The following is an 18816-nucleotide window of genomic DNA, read 5'->3' as shown; positions in this document are numbered from 1 at the left end:
AAGCCAAGCATTATATATCAATTAATTTCTTTATTTTTAATGATATTCAAATTAGCAAAACGAAGATACAAAGATTCAAAATTACTGCAACGACTAACGAAAGGTTCGTAAGATTATAAACCAAATGTTTAGATATTGTGTCATTTTGTATAAAGATAGAGAGAGAGAGAGAGATATAGTGATGCTGGTGATATATTCCATGGAAAATAGTTTTATATGACTGAACTGATTAATCGTTGTAGAAATTGTCACACATATATATATATATACCATGTAATAATATTCATTCTCAAGCCAAAACCATACTATTCATGAGTTCAACGAAAAAGACATTTTAGTTAGACTATTTTAATGTTTTTTTTTAATTAACAGTGGATGTGTCTGTATCTAGAATTGAAACTAAAATTAATTTAGAAGTTTAGTTACCCTAAAAAACTAGTGGTCTTTTTATTTTCTTATAAGTTGAGATTCTCTGATGAACTATAAGATCTGTAACCTAACTTTGTCTAAAATAAAATTAACTGACTCAATATATATATATTTTTTTCTAACAATAATAATAATATACATTCATAAGCAGCCAAGTGAGAGTATACAATCAATTAACAATTAACTTATTTAATATCTTTTGGGTCACTATCTAAAAATATCGATCTAGGCAACTTTATGAGAGTAGAGTAGAAAGTACCATAATCTTAAAAGATTATATTTTTAAGTGAGTGGGCATTTTTAGTTAACCAACCCAGCCTATATATAACTCTAGTCAATATATATACACATTGCACATTGATCGGAGGCTTGACCCTGAAATTATGTTGACCAAACCAAATCTGACTGATATGACGGCGATGGCTAAGGCTGACAGAATTAGACATTCCCCCAGTGATCGTGAGGAGTTTACGTTGAATTCGTATTCTACCATATTTTTTATCAACTTAAGATTTGAAAAGATGCGACTTCAGCATAAATAAATAGATAAGCTGCAGCCAAAAATTTTGTATATCCAAAGTGTGTGTGTTTGGTGTATACTATTAATCAAAACTAAATATTTGACTCGGAAACAATAGAGAAGAAGACTTAAGGTGTCTAAATCTTCCATTAGGAAACAAGAGTAATAAACAAGGGATCAAAAGGCACTTTAAAGAATAATAATATAAGTTCTTGAGCATGTTTAAGTCTGTTATCTATATAAACTTTCTGCTAAATATGAGATATACACTAAATCGTATTTGTATAATAGTTTAACGAGGAAGAAAATTTTGGCAATGCTATTTAAATATCTCAAGTACCTTTTAACGATTAGTGGAAAGTATATATATATAATTTTGTTTTTAGTAAAAGCTAATAGTAATGGATTTTGTTTGTCAGTATTAGCAACGAAATTTAAAGGTCGGAGAAGGATTAGTTGGCCTTAATCGAGGTCAAGGGACAGATAATTCATATTACCATCTCAAATGCGAAAGTCATAAGACTTTACAGACATGCACATCTCGTTTATATCATGTGTGTGCGAATGTCGTTTTCGTGGCATTTGATCCATATCCATCAAGATGATAGTTCAGCTTAGTCCAATCCGATAGGAAAATATTTAAAGAGAAATTTGCAAAGATCATTTTTTTTTGTTTTTTTCCTTTTCTTATCTTTGTACAATTGAACTGTCCATTTATTAAAAATGAAGGATGCTAAAGTTCATAACATGAATCAATTACAAGAAGAATAAGAAACATTACACCTACAAAGGATAAACATAGTTCATCATCATCGCATCAATTCCATGAATACAAAGCCATTCCACAAGCTATGCAACAGCATCGACGGTAACAAGTTCCTTGATCTTGCAAATATCAAACCCAAAACCACTCCGAGGAACACTAATGGCAACATCCTCTGCACATTGAAATGTGCCAGAGCAAACGCAACTGAACTCACAAGAATCGCACACCAAACTGGCATGTACCTAGTCAGAGATGGTAACAGGAACCCTCTGAACACTATCTCTTCCCAAACTGGTGCACAAATTGATACCACAACAGCATACAGTGCCATTGCCACAGGGTCTCTAGCCATTATCGACTGCTCCACACTTGAGAGTGAGACCGGACTTGAGGTTGGTGGGAGTGGCAAAAGATTGAGGTTTAATTGTGATAGACGGTTAACGAAAGGGAACATGAAACAGCCTATGATAACATCTAGTTGCCAGTTTCCTTTGAGGGTAAAGCGGAACCAATCGCTTGCAAGAGGACGGAACATGGAGAGACAACGGTGGAGGATAGCAATCCCGGCTAGGCCTTCTGTTACATCGGTTATCAGACTGAACAAAGCTTGCCCTCTAAATGTTAGAGATTCTTTGTGGAAACCTGATATATGAGCCATGAATGGGATCATCCATGAACCAATGAACCAGAAAGCAGCTACCCACAGAAGCATTACCTGAAAAAAAATTATGTTAGGGGCACAACATAACCACAAAATTAACCTAGGAAATAATCTGGACGCAACAGGTGAAACTGAAAGTTTTGATATATAACTCATTTCTCATTATCGTTTCTTTTGCATCTTCTTTATGAACCAAGCCATTTATAATACAAATAGGTTGAAGTTATCTCGTTTCAACAACCTATATCTCTTTACTATAGGCTAAAGAGGTAAGACATGTATTCCATAGTTTCTACGTCAAAAATATTTGCCCACATTTAAATAATTAAATGTCTCTACCTTTCTTACACAGACTCAATATCCATAACACTCCACTCATTCATATACACTCTTATCAGATAATCCAGTGCATATTCTAGATAGGTTCATTAATGTTCCTGTTTAAATACGTTTGACTCTGAAATGGAAATACAAAAGGGGTTGAGTAACATTAAGAAGTAGGTACCTGCACAATGGTCTCGACAGTCCATGGTACCTTCCATCGAGTCCCAATGGCCTTCAAAACTGCATCTGCAGCCTGAAACCCAACAAAACAAATGTGTTAATACCCAGTATAAGAAAAGATTGATAAGCCTTTGTGAGAGTGTCCTTGTTTGCATATCCCCATCACATTAAGCAAAAAGAGAGCCTACGGATACCATCAATTTGATGGCACATTTCCAGATCAAAAGAAACCTTATATTTTTTTTGATAATAATCACAAGTAAACAAACAAACAAAACAGTGGATGATGGATAAATACATAACAACAGTTTACTCCAAAAGATGAGCCTCATCTATAGAGTCTAGACCGTAATATTAAAAAACAGAGACAACAAAAAAGTAGTTCTTCAAGTGCACAAGTATCCTGTAACGTCCAGAGATCATTACCTTTTCAAGAGTGGCCTTCCAATCTTTTCTATCTGTACATGGAGAATCATGATCTGGCTTAACTAATTCCTCAGGCACGAATTGCTCAGGATTCTCGGGAGCAGAATCCTCATTTCTAAAGCAAAAGATCTTCCATTTCTGCAGAAAAGAGCACCAAAGTTTAATACATTGGAGATAAACTATCGATCCTTCATCTGCAATGCAGAAGTCAGCCATTAATCATTTGACACTGCATCAAAGCAGATATAGACTTCTTACTGTAAAGCTCTTCTCATTTACCAATACACATAGCTACTAAACACCTAATCACAAATACTTCTAAACCTCGAAAAACCCAATTCAAAGACAACCCTTTCTCTACTAGTCATAACTCCAGTCAATTCGAAGTTGCATAATTGACTAAATAAGGAGAGAAACGATAGAAAAAGAAGAAGTCGTACGTGCTTGGCGGACTTAGAAGGTGAAACAGCAGTTAAAGGTGAAATCTGGGTGAGAGCAGGAGAGAAGACAGTTCGACAAGGAACCCTAAACTTGGAACGTGAACTAGAGAGCGCTGGGCGATGGCAAAGGAGAGACGAAGAAGAGCAAGGAGAGGTCAACATGGGAATCTGAGTGTTCCAATTCAAACTCAGATTTCAGCTTAAAATCGGTGGAATGAAAGAGAGAGAGAGATGAGAAAGCCCACAGAAAATGCCAACACTGAGGAAACCTAACCAGATATTCTTCTTCTTCTTCTCAGTTTCATCAGAGAAATCGAAAAAACCCTAATAATAATCTGAAAATTGGATTTGGGGGTTTCGTGACCAGAGAGAGAGAGAGATGAGAACGAACCCAATTTTGTGTCTTTCAGTTTTTTTTTTTTGTGTTCTCACCAAAAAAGTTGTTGAATTTTCAACGACAATCATTAACAATCCATCTAAACCGGACTACCGAACAAAACCGATGTTTAAACCGGCATAAAATCAATTATGAATTTTTGTCTTCAAGAACGCAATTTTCTCGGTTTGACCAAAAAACACTAGCTAGTAGCCTAGTACTATAAGTTTAAAACCCAAAACAAAACAAAATAAAATTGTATGATATAAGAAAACAAGAAAATTGTACAGGGCTACACTGGTAGAGAACTTTGGTTTCCTTGCAAGTCGTCATCAGAGTCTTCGGCACAGAAACATACACAGCCACAGCAAAGGGCCATGAACACAATGGAAGAGGGTAACCCGACGTAGAGAGAGAGTATGGGAGAGATACAATTGAGGAGAAAGACGACGAGAGCAATCCCTAAGACATGACTCACGCATTCAACTACGAAGACACCGTAACCTTCGGGTTTCCCGGGATTTGTGGGTGCCTGGAGCCCGACAAAAGTGGCATTGATGTACAAGAATGCCAAAAAAAATCCCAAACATTTTTGGGAGTAGGTCACGGGGATCTTGTTTAGCCTTATGTACAAGAACTCTGCAAGAGCGGCCGACAAGATGAGTATGTGCATGGTTAAGACGTAACGGATTTGCTTCGTGGACCTGCATGCGTGACATATATACCACCACCAAATTAAATAATATAAGATAACATATGCAATCAACCCATGCATTACTTAGTTTGGAAATCAAATTATATAGCTAGCCTACTACACAAAGAAATATAAAATAATAATCAACGATCCACTCACAATTTACATCCAGGTTCAGCCATCGTTTCGCTCTTGTCCATGATGATGAATATGGTACAACCTCTGTAATTACACATATTGTTTAGTCGATACTTGTATATATATATAGTGTACCACGTTCAACATCCTATTCCAACTCGAACTCGGATTTAAAATATGTCTTTTATTTTAATTTAAATTTCAAATATGTTACTTTATATTTATTATAATTTTTTTTAACTACAATATAGAGATCATAATAAAACCTTCATCAAAATAGATACCCTTAGCTTTAAATTAATTCCTTAGTATATATTCCAAGGTGAAAAATCTATTACCATGCATGACACGAGTTAGCTAGAGAAAGTCAAACGGTGAAATAAAAATCTGGTCTCTGTCTCTTACTTCCTCAAATATCGCCATGTCTTCCTCTCATCCATTTCTTGACTCCCAAGAAACACTACAATCTCTCTCCCAAAAAAACAAAAAACAAAAAAAAACAAACCCTAATTCTCTCTTTCTCAAGAAAAAAATCAACTATCTAATGTCTCCTTGATCCATCCCGGTCTCTAGAATAAATCTCTGCAACATTGTATTATTTTTCCCGTTCTCTCGGAATATTTCAGGGATGAGAAGGAGAGATTCATGTTTTCAAGAAACATCATATGTTTCCTTCTTCGTTTTTCTTTCCTTAATCTTACATCAAAATGTAATCTGTCAAGAAGATAGAAGCTTGGATAATCCCGCTGCTAATCGTCTATATAACCAATTCGTCTTTGACAAAATATCGAATCTCACCGAAGTTTTTGAGGATGACATTAAACGAGAACTCGGTTTCTGCATTACCAATGTGTTGGTTTCTTAAAATGTCTCATTGTCATTTACCAATGTGTTAGTTTCTAATGTTATAATGTCTTTTTTTTTTGTTTTTGTGTTTTTTGTGTTGTAGAAAAGAAGATTACAACGAAGCCTTTAATTTCTCTAAAAAGCCAGATTTCTTAAATGCCTGTGGTAAAACCACAAAAGGTATATATGTTTATACATCCTCTGTTTCATTCATACATATCAGAAGAATTTAAAGTAACATTTGTACGCTTTTGTTGATGCTTTTGGATTGAGAATAGGTGACATGCTGCAGAGGATATGTACGGCTGCAGAAGTGAGGATATACTTCAACGGATTATTAGGAGGTGCAAAGAGAGCTACGAATTACTTGAAACCGAACAAGAACTGCAATCTATCTTCATGGATGTCTGGATGTGAACCTGGATGGGCTTGTCGTACTGCTAAAGATGTCAAAGTTGACCTCAAAGACGATAAGAATGTTCCTGAAAGAACTCAGCAATGTGCGCCTTGCTGCGCTGGTTTCTTCTGCCCTCGTGGCATCACCTGCATGATCCGTAAGTTCATATACAATTCAAAACTGATTTTAAGAATCAGTTTTTTTTGTTTGTAATCCATTTCTAATGTTGTCGCCTCCCAATGATATATATATGAAGCTTGTCCTTTGGGAGCTTATTGTCCAGAGGCTAAGCTGAACAGAACAACAGGATTATGCGACCCGTAAGTCTTGTTTTTGCTCAGTTTTCTAAGTTTGTCTTGAACATATGGTAAGATTAGCTGCAGGATTTATTTTCTTGCAGATATCATTACCAGCTTCCTTCTGGACAGCCAAATCATACTTGTGGTGGAGCTGATATTTGGGCTGATATTGTTAGTAGCAGTGAGGTTTTCTGTTCAGCTGGATCGTTTTGTCCTTCCACTATCGACAAGCTTCCTTGTAGTAAAGGGTAACAAACTACGAGTGATTATAACAACTTATTTGAAGATTCATCTTTCTCCAATCAGCTAAACTAGTCTTTGTTTTTCTTTTGTTGCTCCAGACATTACTGTAGGACAGGTTCTACTGCAGAGCTAAGTGAGTGATCTCTTTTGTCCAAACAACTATCGAGAACTAACCTCCAAACTATCAGAGATAGAGAAAGAGAAGAAAAGAAAACTCACGGTCTCTTTTCTCTGATGAATTTACAGATTGTTTTAAGCTGGCAACTTGCAATCCAAGATCAACAAATCAGAATATCACAGCATACGGAATCATGCTTTTTGTGAGTCATGATTGATCTCTCCTTGAACTATTTGCTTCACGTATCTGTTGGTTAATTTTTCCAATTATTTGAGTCTTTGGCTGGTTTCTATGCAGGCTGGGTTAGGTTTCTTGCTCATAATCTTATACAACTGTTCTGATCAAGTGCTTGCGACGAGAGAAAGAAGGCAGGCAAAATCCAGGGAAAAAGCAGTACAAAGTGTGCGGGATTCGCAGTCACGGGAGAAATGGAAATCTGCCAAAGATATTGCAAAGAAGCATGCGACCGAGCTGCAGCAATCGTTTTCCCGAACATTTTCAAGGAGGAAATCCATGAAACAGCCAGATTTGATGAGAGGCTTAAGCCAAGCTAAACCTGGATCAGATGCTGCCTTACCACCAATGCCAGGGAGTAGCGCAGACACAAAAAAGGGAAAGAAAAAGGAAAAGAACAAACTAACAGAGATGTTACATGACATTGAACAAAACCCTGAAGATCCTGAAGGGTTTAATCTTGAGATTGGTGATAAAAACATTAAAAAACATGCTCCAAAAGGCAAGGCCTTGCATACGCAGAGCCAAATGTTCAGATACGCTTATGGCCAGATAGAAAAGGAAAAAGCAATGCAGGAGCAGAACAAGAACTTGACTTTCTCTGGAGTCATCTCCATGGCTAATGATATCGACATACGAAAGAGACCAACGATTGAAGTTGCTTTTAAAGACCTTTCGATCACTCTAAAAGGAAAAAACAAACATCTTCTGAGATGTGTGACTGGAAAACTATCACCTGGACGTGTTTCTGCTGTGATGGGTCCTTCTGGTGCCGGTAAAACCACTTTCCTAACAGCTTTGACAGGCAAAGCACCAGGTTGTACCATGAGTGGAATGATTCTCGTCAATGGAAAGGTTGAATCAATTCAATCCTACAAGAAAATCATAGGTTTTGTCCCTCAGGATGACATAGTCCACGGAAACTTGACAGTGGAGGAGAATCTCTGGTTCAGTGCAAGATGCAGGTATGCCACATTTTGCTTAATGAAATTCAAATTTTCAACATGTTATTCAACTTTATGCCTAAACCATTTATTACTACATACAGGCTGCCTGCGGATCTTCCAAAGCCGGATAAGGTTTTAGTTGTAGAAAGAGTCATTGAGTCACTTGGTCTGCAACATGTTCGAGACTCTCTTGTTGGGACTGTGGAAAAGAGAGGAATCTCTGGAGGTCAGAGGAAAAGAGTCAATGTGGGTCTTGAAATGGTGATGGAACCATCACTTTTAATATTAGACGAACCAACTTCAGGCCTTGACAGTTCATCTTCACAGTTACTTCTAAGAGCTTTACGCCGTGAAGCTCTTGAAGGAGTAAACATCTGTATGGTTGTCCACCAACCCAGGTTCAACATAAACACTCTCCCATTAGCTAATACTAAACAGATTATTAGATCTTATTCTCATTTGCTATTGTCTCTCTGCAGCTATACTCTGTTTCGGATGTTTGATGATCTCATACTTCTGGCAAAAGGTGGACTGATATGTTACCAAGGATCAGTGAAAAAAGTTGAAGAATACTTCTCGAGCCTCGGGATTGTTGTCCCTGAGCGTGTGAATCCTCCTGATTACTACATTGATATATTAGAAGGCATACTAAAGCCAAGCACAAGCTCAGGGGTTACCTATAAACAGCTTCCAGTTAGGTGGATGCTGCATAATGGGTATCCAGTTCCTATGGACATGCTTAAAAGCATTGAAGGTATGGCTTCAGCTTCCGCTGAAAACTCTGCCCATGGAGGAAGCGCTCACGGGAGCGTCGTAGGAGATGACGGAACATCTTTTGCTGGAGAGTTCTGGCAAGATGTCAAGGCAAATGTTGAAATCAAGAAAGATCACTTGCAGAATAACTTCAGCAGTTCAGGTGATTTATCCGAAAGAGAAGTTCCCGGTGTGTATCAGCAATACAGATACTTCTTAGGAAGGTATATCCCCTCAAATACTAGCCATATCAATCAGTTCACAGAGAATCCTTTCTTAAACTCAATGTGTTTTCTTTGCAGGTTAGGTAAACAAAGACTGCGAGAAGCAAGGACACTAGCTGTAGATTACCTAATACTTTTACTTGCTGGTATCTGCCTAGGAACACTTGCTAAAGTGAGCGACGAAACGTTTGGTGCTATGGGATATACATATACAGTCATTGCTGTTTGTAAGTAGAAACTTTTCAAGCTTCTCTGACAACAAGTTTGCCTATTTCTTCAATTTTCACAAAATTTCTTGTTTTTCAGCTCTACTGTGTAAGATTACTGCATTAAGATCTTTCTCTCTGGATAAACTACATTATTGGAGAGAAAGCCGAGCCGGAATGAGCAGCCTGGCTTACTTCCTTGCAAAAGACACAGTTGATCACTTCAACACCATAGTTAAACCGCTTGTTTATTTATCCATGTTCTACTTCTTCAACAATCCAAGATCTACAGTTACAGACAATTATGTTGTCCTAATCTGTCTTGTATACTGTGTGACTGGCATAGCTTATGCCCTGGCCATACTTTTCGAACCTGGTCCAGCTCAACTAGTAAGTATCTAATCGATCATTGAGCATAATACTGATGACAGAACCAAAGACTCAAATAGAAACTTTTAACACACAAATCACGTCTTTTTCTTTTTCGTTGTGCAGTGGTCAGTGTTACTTCCAGTAGTTCTGACTTTAATTGCCACCAGTACAAACGACAACAAAATCGTAGATTCAATCTCAGAGTTGTGCTACACGCGATGGGCTCTAGAAGCATTTGTGGTATCAAATGCTCAAAGGTTGCAAACCTGATCTCTCCCTGTTATAAAGCTCCATTGCAATTATCTCTGCAGTCTTTAGATCAACTTGTTTACTCTTCCGTATATATTTCAGATATAAAGGAGTCTGGCTTATCACTCGGTGTGGATCACTGATGGAGAATGGATACAACATCAAGCACTTTCCTCGTTGCCTCATCTTCCTGACATTAACCGGTATCTTGAGTCGCTGTGCAGCTTTCTTTTGTATGGTAACTTTCCAAAAGAAGTAGCTTTAAGTTTCCAAAACCTCATCCTTCTGTACCTGCAAATCTTGGGAAACTGAAACTACCAATTTCTTCCCTATATGCTACAACTACACGCACACAGGTTTTACTAGAAAGAACAAATCATTTGCAGAAGATAATAGCCCAGCACGCTGTTCATAGGTAGTTCCATCATCAGAGTTTAAGATTTCTACCTGTAATTCTTCATGTTGTACATCTTTCAATTGCTTTAGTTATAACATAGATTATCACCTGTTTCCTATCGATTCCATTTTATCACCAAGTAAACATGTAGAAGTATATAGAAAAACAATGAGAAAACCTCATAGAACTTCCATTAATTTCCTGGCGTAAGGTTAATACATGTTAATTTGTTTTCCTCTCATCAGCTAGAATTTCATATCTTAAGGCAGCAGAAGAATTTAACTTATTGTTACTCACTGGAAATGAAAGATGAACACTAATTTTCTTATCTCCAAATGTGATCACCCATGAACTTAAGTGCAGGGACACCTCTTATCTCTGCGTCTAGCAATGGGGATTGTATCAATTTTAACCCACAAAGTTCTGTATCGTTCTGAATAAGTCCAAGGACACGCGTTTGTTCCTGAAATATCAAGAACGATATCACATTGTAGGTACAAGCAATGGCTATACCTATCAGAATTATTAAGCTTGCTTGCATAATGTTAAGTCTAGTTACCTTTCGTCTCATCGAGCAAAATTTGCAGTCGGATTCAGATTGAGGTAGAAGCTGATTAACAATAAGCCTGTGAACTGGCACATTTTCTTTTTTTAAAGATGCATGTAACCTTGAAGACTCGTTTATTGCCATCACCTAAAACAAAATATAATAACCCAGTCATGAATTTGTAACCAAATAAATCTCCTGATCTCAAGAAGGTGACCCAAATTCTATTCAAATCATACTTAGGCTGTAGAAGAACAAATTTACAAGAGCATCTACAAGCTAACTCTTAATATAAAAATCTTTTATCTTTATGAACAAGTAAAAGAATGGTGTTACCGTTGGGATGGTCACAATGACAAACTCGGTAGTGTTAACATCACGGAAAACATTTCGAACTTTCTCCATTCTCTCTTTCAGTTGGTCTAACTCGTTAGGCTGTTAAAACAATGATTAGAGTCAATGATGTTTAGAATTTGAGAGAAGGTGAAGGGGAAGTAATGGCCTAACTGTTCACATGAAAAAACCTCTACTTACAGGTTCTTGTTGTTGTATCTCTTTTTTGCCAAAGACCGACTTAAAGGCTGAAGCTGCTGCAGTGATCTTCTTCTTGAGCTAAATAATAAAATAATCCATTTAGATAAAAGTACGCAAAGCATATAAACTGTGTAAGCAAACAACAACTGAAGCTAGATTTCATCCTCAAACCTTTGTTATTTTGCTAATGGATGAATCATAGAAGTCTGGTAGGGAAAGAAGCCGCAGAGTATGTCCCTGCAAGAATTTTTTTGGAATTAACCAGAGTTAACAAATAAAGCATACTCTAGGACTCTAACAAAGACAGAAAGCAAAGTACTAACCGTAGGAGCAGTATCAAAAACTATACGAGTGAACCTATTGTATTCTGGTGACTCCATAAATTGAAGGACCTGCAATGAAATCTCAATAAGCAATTTATATTAAAAATTTCTCATTCCAGGGGAATTCTGGGGGGAAACCATACGTGCCTTGGAAATAGCTGCTATTTCGTCAATACCAGGGGAGGCAGCATTGAGCATATCTTCAAGATTTAAGTCCCCTAACTACCAAAAATGAACAACACAACTGAGACATTGATGAAGTTTTTCAATCATAATGGAGGCTTCGAAAATAAACAATATAGATTAGGAAAATGAACCTCGCCAGCAAACATTCCAAGCCCCATGCTATCCATCATATTTTTAACGCTTTTACCGCCTGTCTGACTTTTAATCTCTTCCTTCATTGTCTCAGGTGTTATCTGTCACACATCACAACATGAGAATCAAACTCAGCAACCTGCCAGATATCCAGGAATGTGCAGAGACGCGTAGTTTCTTAATCACCTCAAGAGCTAGAAGTGGAGAATCAACACCTTGAACGGCTTTTAGAACTCCTCCTGACAAATCCTAGATGCCAACACGAGATTTACTGATGGCTGGAAACAGACTTTCAAAGCATAAAAATTGAGAGACTAGTCAGAAGCTGATACCTGGGAAAAAGAATCACTCAAGGAGTGAGCAGGGTCAGTTGAAACCACAATGGTTGGATGACCGTGGCTAGCAAACTTAACCGCAAGAGAAGCAGCACAGCTCGTTTTCCCAACACCTCCTTTACCACCCAGAAGATAATACTTTCGTTGATTCACAGATACCATCTCATCAAAATGGGAAGCTCCTCCAGCAAGAGTAGCTAATGATCTCTCTACAAAAACAAGAGAGAAACCAAAAAAAATCAAATGACAGAACTGTATAGGTGCTGTTGTAACAGAATCCATTGCTTCCATGGATAAAACTGTTTCGGCAAGCTACAGAGCAAGGTGAACACTCTTCACAATGTCATCCAAACAGCAATTAATTTACAGATTCAACTACATGCTTCTCATAATAAACCACAAGTCATCTTTTCACCAATCACTAAAAGAAAGTTCTCATCTTACAACTCCACAGAGAGAGTAAAAACTAAAAAGTCATGTCATCATCACTCCGAGAGGACACAAAGATAAGATATTTTGCAGTTAATAACGTTTCCAATCAACAATAGTTCTTGCAATACAACAGCAAGTCTAACAAGAAACAATCAATTCCAAAACTCAAACTAAAATCGGATCCAAAAACGCATAGTCAACTCTGCGCATAAAGAAAACTTAGCTAAACAAAAAGGGTGGAAGAGACGGTGATGGAAAACTCACAAAGTTCGATTTTTTATTCAATAGAAAGCAACAAAAGAGAGGAAAAAGGATCACCTCGAAGTAGTGTTCCGGAGATACTTCCACCGTGAATTTGAGCATTAAGGGAACTGAAACCTGCGACCCGACGGAGAGTGATTGAGCTGGTAGCTCGAGATACTCGGTTGAGAACAAGTGAAGCCGCCATTGAAGAATTCAGAAGAGAAAAAGGGAAGAACTTTTGCCGGAGAGTGGAACGAAATACCAATCACACTGTTTCAGATGGTGCCGGCGACGGTGGAGGGGTTAGCGAGAGGGTTTTAGGAAATTAAATATCTTTTTGACAAATCGACATATAAAATATCATAGGCTTTTTCTTTTTTCTTTTAAGTATAAAGTATATGTCAAAATTCGAGTGATAAATTTTGTAAATCAAAATTTTAAAAATCAAAAATTAAATACAAAAATATTTGAAATTATGAATATTTGAAAAAAAAAAAAGAGTATGAATATAATCTTCCTTCAAAATAAATAAAAATAACAGAAAGTATTATAAAATCATAATCCAACTTTGTTCATGAATCCATGATGATTAGTGTGAGCTAATTAAACTCATAATCCAAATTGTACTTTAATGGTTAAAAACCATAATCCACCACCACCAACAACCTAATCTTTACGTTCCAACAAAGGTCCATAACAATAATTATAAACCAAAATATGTAATAATGAAAATTGTGTTATGTACATAAAATAAAGAGATGTCCAATATTACTCACCACTCTCTATCTCAATGACGGTTAAGAGCATCAGCTTTGAAAACTGCTTCTCGTCTTCCTTCACCAAACCCTCTCTCACGATCGCCATCGCTCTCTTCTTCATCTTCAAGTCTAAGCCAATAATATTTCTCAAATGTCTCATTCTTCTTCTTCTTCTTCTTCTATTAACCTCCTTCATTACCATTACCTTCCTCCTGACTTCAACCACTCTCTCCGGTTCTGTCTCACTGCTCCATCTTCGTCTCGCTGGTCCAGTCCCGAAGATCACCGTTCCATCTTAGCCATGCCCACCACAACTCTCCCTGGCGGCTCTAGCTCTCCCAGCTTCAATGTCCCTCATAGTGTTGTGAGTTTAACTTTCTTTTTGAATTCCATATATGCTTCGTTCTCATCATGATTCATGCATTCATATGTTAATTAAATTAATAAATTGTTGGCATACAACTTTAATTTATGAATCTTAAATCGAGTGTTTATGACAAAGTATTTGAGTTAATTATAAGGTGACACCTCGGATAAAATAAGATATAAACCGTCGTAAAGCATTTTCATTTACAAAATCAGTACGTACGTGTGGTTGTCTTATGAAAATGGATTGATCGTAGCATTCTTTCACGTTAACCTGATCAGTTGGTTCTGCTTAATTACATTGTTGTATGGATTTGCTGTGTTTTGACCTTTTCTCTCATTTAATTTGTGAAAAAGAAGTATATGGTTTCGCTAATTGAGTTTTTTTTTTCCTTTAAACCTTTTGATGTGTATAGAGGACGAAAAAGCTAAATGGGCAGCAAAAAAAGGAAGAAATAGAGAAAGAGGTATGGGAATCCACTAAAAATTAGCTTTACCTATATCTATATCGTATGTACATATGTCTATGCAAACATCAAGGGATGTTGTTATAAATATACGTGGATCAAGGTGTTTAGAGCTGTACAAATCAAGTTTGCGGTTCAGTTTTATCTTTGGGATTGCGTTACATAAATTAACATGCACCCTTATCATTAACACGCAGGCAAAATATAATGACATACTATGGTATTATTTATCATAATCAACAAGAGACAAAATGACATATATAATATGGTGTTTCTACAATATTTGTAGCTTTTTTTGTTTATAAAACTTGAAGTGAAAAGTGTATTGATTTAATAATAATGGTTAGGTGTGGATGTTACGAGAGATGCTGGATCAAGAAGAAAAGACACGTGAGATATTGGAACAAGTCCAAAAACATCAACTTCCTTCTTCTTCCTCTTCCATTACTCTTCCTTCTTCTCTCCCTCCTAAGGTACCTACATGTTATAATTAGTAATTAACACATACATGCATACGTGTGGTGTGTAATTTCCAAGTTTAGTTAGAGTGAAAAAGCAGCAAACACTTTATAAATATGTTTTTTTTTGGTGTGAACACTTTATAAATATGTTATGATATATAATAAACATCATACACATATTTCTGGTAACGTTGCTTTTAAACCAAGTCTCATGTCACCAAAAATTTAGAATTCTTAACTGGTATGCTATATTTTGTATTTATCAAACAAAATTGTTAGATCCCCTTGCCGGAAAATTAGGCATAATTAATCATAAACAACTAAACAAATAAAGTTTTAGCGAAATTAAGTAAGCCATTTTATTAAGTTGTACCAAAAAAAATTAAATAAGTTAATTAACCTTAATCTAATGCAGATGAAGGAACTAATAACGGAACTATCGATAGTAGAAGGAGAAATCTCAAGACTAGAAGTTCAAATAAGCCATCTTCAGATCAATCTCAAGCAAGAACAAGACGAAACTTTGAAACAAGCTACAACAAGTTCATCAAGACGAGCATGGCAAACTAGTGAGAGTTACGATGACGACAGCATAAGCCCTTATCAAGCTCCAATATTACCAAAACTATACCCTAAGCTCCCACCTCCGAGCCCTATGGTGAACAAAGCCATGATGAAGAGTGAAAACAACAACAACAACAACACTAAAGTTACAACTAGTCATCATCAAGAGAATGCGACATTTGGTACAAAGACGCTGCATTTCATCAACAAGGCTATAAAAGGGGATTACGACAGCTTTCACAAGTCTAACGAGAAAGTTGGAATCGTTGAGAAGGAAAATCACCGGTCAGTCCACCAACATGAAAATAAGCTGCAAGAGAGTAGAAATATGAAGAAGGTTAGGACGATGAAGTCGCCTTCACCTCTACGTGAACCTAGATATGCCTCTCCTAATAAGGTCTGATCATTTTCATATCTATGGTTATATTAATCAAACATATGTTTGCTTCGCTCGATTCAATCTTGAATAATGCTAATGGTATATTTCAGCCTAATAAGGATCGTGTAGCACTTGATACATCATTAGACATGCCACCAAAATCTCTATCGAGCACAATCTTGATGGAAGACGGCCAAAACATACAGAAGTGGCACCCAAATAAGCTCGCCGAGAACATCATGAAGTGTCTCAATTTCATCTACGTTCGCCTGCTCAGAACCACGAGAGTCATGGAGCTAGAGAAAACGGGACCAATCTCGAGATCAACTAATTTCTCGAGCTCAAGAAGCTTTAGGGTCGACAATGCAACCTCAAGCTTGTCTAAATCCATGAATCTTGTGTCTTACAAGGAATCAAGACAACAAGATCCTTATGGAATATTTGATGTAGAAACATCTCTGGCTAGAGACATTGGTCCTTACAAAAATCTTGTTATCTTCACTTCAAGCTCTATGGATTCCAAGTGCATTTCAAGCTCTAGCTCCGTTTCTTTAATCCAAAAACTCAGGTAAGGTTTCCAATACATGAAATCTGAAAGAAAACAAAATATATAGATCTGACAAACGGGTGAAGTAGATATATATTAATCAATGTGGCTAAAATGCAGGGTACTGATGAACAATCTTGAGACAGTGGATCTAAGAGTGTTGAGCCATCAACAAAAGCTAGCATTTTGGATCAACATGTTTAATGCTTGTATTATGCATGTAAATATAAACTCTACTTCTTCATTGATTAATTACAAAAAAAATTTATACACAACTGATCATGTTCATCACTTCCGTATATGACCAGGGATATCTACAACATGGAGTTCCAAAAACAGCTGAGAAATTGCAATCTCTTGTTTACAATAAGGTATATTTTTTATTATTCTCCTTTTCAATCAAGACACTATAATAAATTTAGTAAAAATTTGATATAATGAAAGTATAAATTATAGGCTACAATGAATGTTGGAGGCAAAAACATAAGTGCGTATAGCATTGAGCATTGTATCCTTAGGAAGTCTACAACTTCTACCATGACTCAGGTATATATAAATATCTATCATTATTTAAAAAAATTCCTCTTCATATTGATATTTCTAAGATCAACTTCGTATAGTCAATAATGCAAATGTAACCGTAGGATCGACACGAAGAAATGATTATCCGTAAACTATATGGCGTAGAAGCAACGGATCCTAACATCACATTTGCTCTCTCTTGTGGAACTCGATCATCTCCTGCAGTAAGTTACATATTAATATTATTAATTTTCATGCCTACTTCAAACAAAAAAAAAGTTACATATTAATCCACTTTTAATTCGGCACTCAATCTATAAATCAATCAATTGTTGAATATGTATACTTCAAAGTTCGATCCATTGAACAGTTACTTATAAGTAGTATCGTTCATATACAACATTCCATACAATTTAGAGAGCTTGGCTTATTATTAATAATGGTAAGAGATTAGTAAGATTATTATCATCTTCTTATAGATGATTAGTCCAAAAATTATATGGTATAAAACTAGGGATATGTATATAATTACTATCACGAATGGTTTACTAGTACTATCTCTAAAAAACACTAAAAACTGAAGGTGAGGATATACACTGGCGAAGGAGTGACAACGGAGCTAGAGAAATCGAAGCTGGAGTATCTGCAAGCCTCGGTGGTGGTTACGGCGACCAAACGGATAAGCTTGCCGGAACTTCTAGTGAAACACGCGGCGGACTTCGTGGTTCCGACGGCGAATGGCGGTGGAGAGGTGGAGCAGTTAGGATCTCTGGCGAAATGGGTTTGCAACCAATTACCAACGTCTGGATCACTGAGGAAGTTAATGGTGGAATGTTTTAAGAGTAACACCAAAGCTTCTTCGTCCTCTCCGGTCGTGGAGAAGACCCCTTATGACTTCGAGTTTCAGTATCTTTTAGCCATTTAGAGTATACACTACTACTACTACTACTACTACTAGCTACACTATAATTTTTTATTCGTTTATAATTTGTGAAAATGTTTGTGTGTGTTTTCAAATAAATGTATCAGAGCCTTGTATATTGTTTTGTATGTGAATGTTATACTGATCATGTATATATATGTTTAATCATAAGCATCATACATCTGACATCCAAATGTACTACATTAATTTTGCATATTTAAATGTACTTGACATACTAGACATTTTTTCTTTCTACGTAATGATAAAAACTTCTTTTTTTTTTTAAGTTACAAAACCATCTCTTTACATTTCTCCTGATTATATATCTAGATTTGGATTTATGAACTATTATGGTGTAGTACTTGTCAATATGGGATAAAATAGATATAAGATATAATTGATATTATAAATTAAACGGCTAATATATGTTGTTCTCTTGTTATTCGTTCTCGTGAGTGAATTTGAAGATTTTATTTTTGTAATACTTTAAATTAAAGAAAAAAAAAAGATGAACAACTCTCTATCCTTGACAATGAGCTTCATGTGGGATGTGGCGTTATCCAAAGTAATATTAATAGGTTGCTTTGTTGACCAAATGTTTTATCTTTGACTTCAAACTAAACCATTTGTATAAAAACCATGTTTATACACAATCAGTTTTTTTTTTTTTTAAACATTTACACTGAATATCCTACTAAATAAATAGGCATGTGAAATTATAATCTTTATATAAAAATGGAATCATTTTGATGAACGAACAAAGGAGCTAGTGAGATTGATGACAGCACGTATCTTATGTTGTGTTGATAAAAAGGTGAAGACTTATGTATATAGGTAGAAAGCAAAAATACATAGGGTT

The 18816-nt window shown here is 36.2% G+C and overlaps 4 protein-coding genes across 4 annotated transcripts; 2 read left to right on the top strand and 2 right to left on the bottom strand.

The window, feature by feature from the left end:
- Positions 1-1645: 1645 nt before the first annotated feature.
- LOC17877089 lies at positions 1646-4161 on the bottom strand. Its single transcript, XM_006280672.2, has 4 exons — positions 3747-4161; positions 3307-3444; positions 2882-2953; positions 1646-2430 (listed from the first exon to the last, which is right to left on the bottom strand). The coding sequence occupies exons 1-4, from the start codon at positions 3906-3908 to the stop codon at positions 1759-1761; spliced, it is 1044 nt and encodes a 347-aa protein (XP_006280734.1). The 5' UTR covers positions 3909-4161; the 3' UTR covers positions 1646-1758.
- A 1421-nt stretch (positions 4162-5582) lies between these two features.
- LOC17875300 (ABC transporter G family member 28) lies at positions 5583-10267 on the top strand. Its single transcript, XM_006281770.2, has 14 exons — positions 5583-5806; positions 5904-5980; positions 6079-6354; positions 6454-6517; positions 6598-6744; positions 6838-6872; positions 6986-7059; positions 7155-8056; positions 8140-8436; positions 8518-9015; positions 9094-9242; positions 9322-9611; positions 9717-9850; positions 9945-10267. The coding sequence occupies exons 1-14, from the start codon at positions 5583-5585 to the stop codon at positions 10099-10101; spliced, it is 3324 nt and encodes a 1107-aa protein (XP_006281832.1). The 3' UTR covers positions 10102-10267.
- Positions 10268-10408: 141 nt separating this feature from the next.
- Positions 10409-13275, bottom strand: LOC17877275 (ATPase ARSA1). The gene is made up of 11 exons (XM_006280547.2): positions 13047-13275; positions 12294-12505; positions 12148-12210; positions 11961-12062; positions 11791-11865; positions 11644-11712; positions 11492-11557; positions 11321-11398; positions 11123-11221; positions 10799-10933; positions 10409-10702 (listed from the first exon to the last, which is right to left on the bottom strand). Exons 1-11 carry the CDS (start codon positions 13174-13176, stop codon positions 10565-10567), a joined length of 1167 nt encoding a protein of 388 aa, XP_006280609.1. The 5' UTR covers positions 13177-13275; the 3' UTR covers positions 10409-10564.
- Positions 13276-13912: 637 nt separating this feature from the next.
- LOC17875702 lies at positions 13913-18124 on the top strand. The gene is made up of 10 exons (XM_006280044.2): positions 13913-14093; positions 14512-14562; positions 14910-15035; positions 15439-15984; positions 16077-16534; positions 16634-16733; positions 16822-16884; positions 16970-17059; positions 17158-17259; positions 17619-18124. Exons 1-10 carry the CDS (start codon positions 14031-14033, stop codon positions 17958-17960), a joined length of 1941 nt encoding a protein of 646 aa, XP_006280106.2. The 5' UTR covers positions 13913-14030; the 3' UTR covers positions 17961-18124.
- Positions 18125-18816: the final 692 nt, after the last annotated feature.

The sequence above is a fragment of the Capsella rubella genome, unplaced genomic scaffold (assembly GCF_000375325.1).
Source record: "Capsella rubella cultivar Monte Gargano unplaced genomic scaffold, Caprub1_0 scaffold_8, whole genome shotgun sequence".
Classification (NCBI taxonomy): Eukaryota; Viridiplantae; Streptophyta; class Magnoliopsida; order Brassicales; family Brassicaceae; genus Capsella; species Capsella rubella.
The sequence above is the reverse complement of the archived record's forward strand: the minus strand, read 5'-3'. Positions and strand labels throughout refer to the sequence as shown.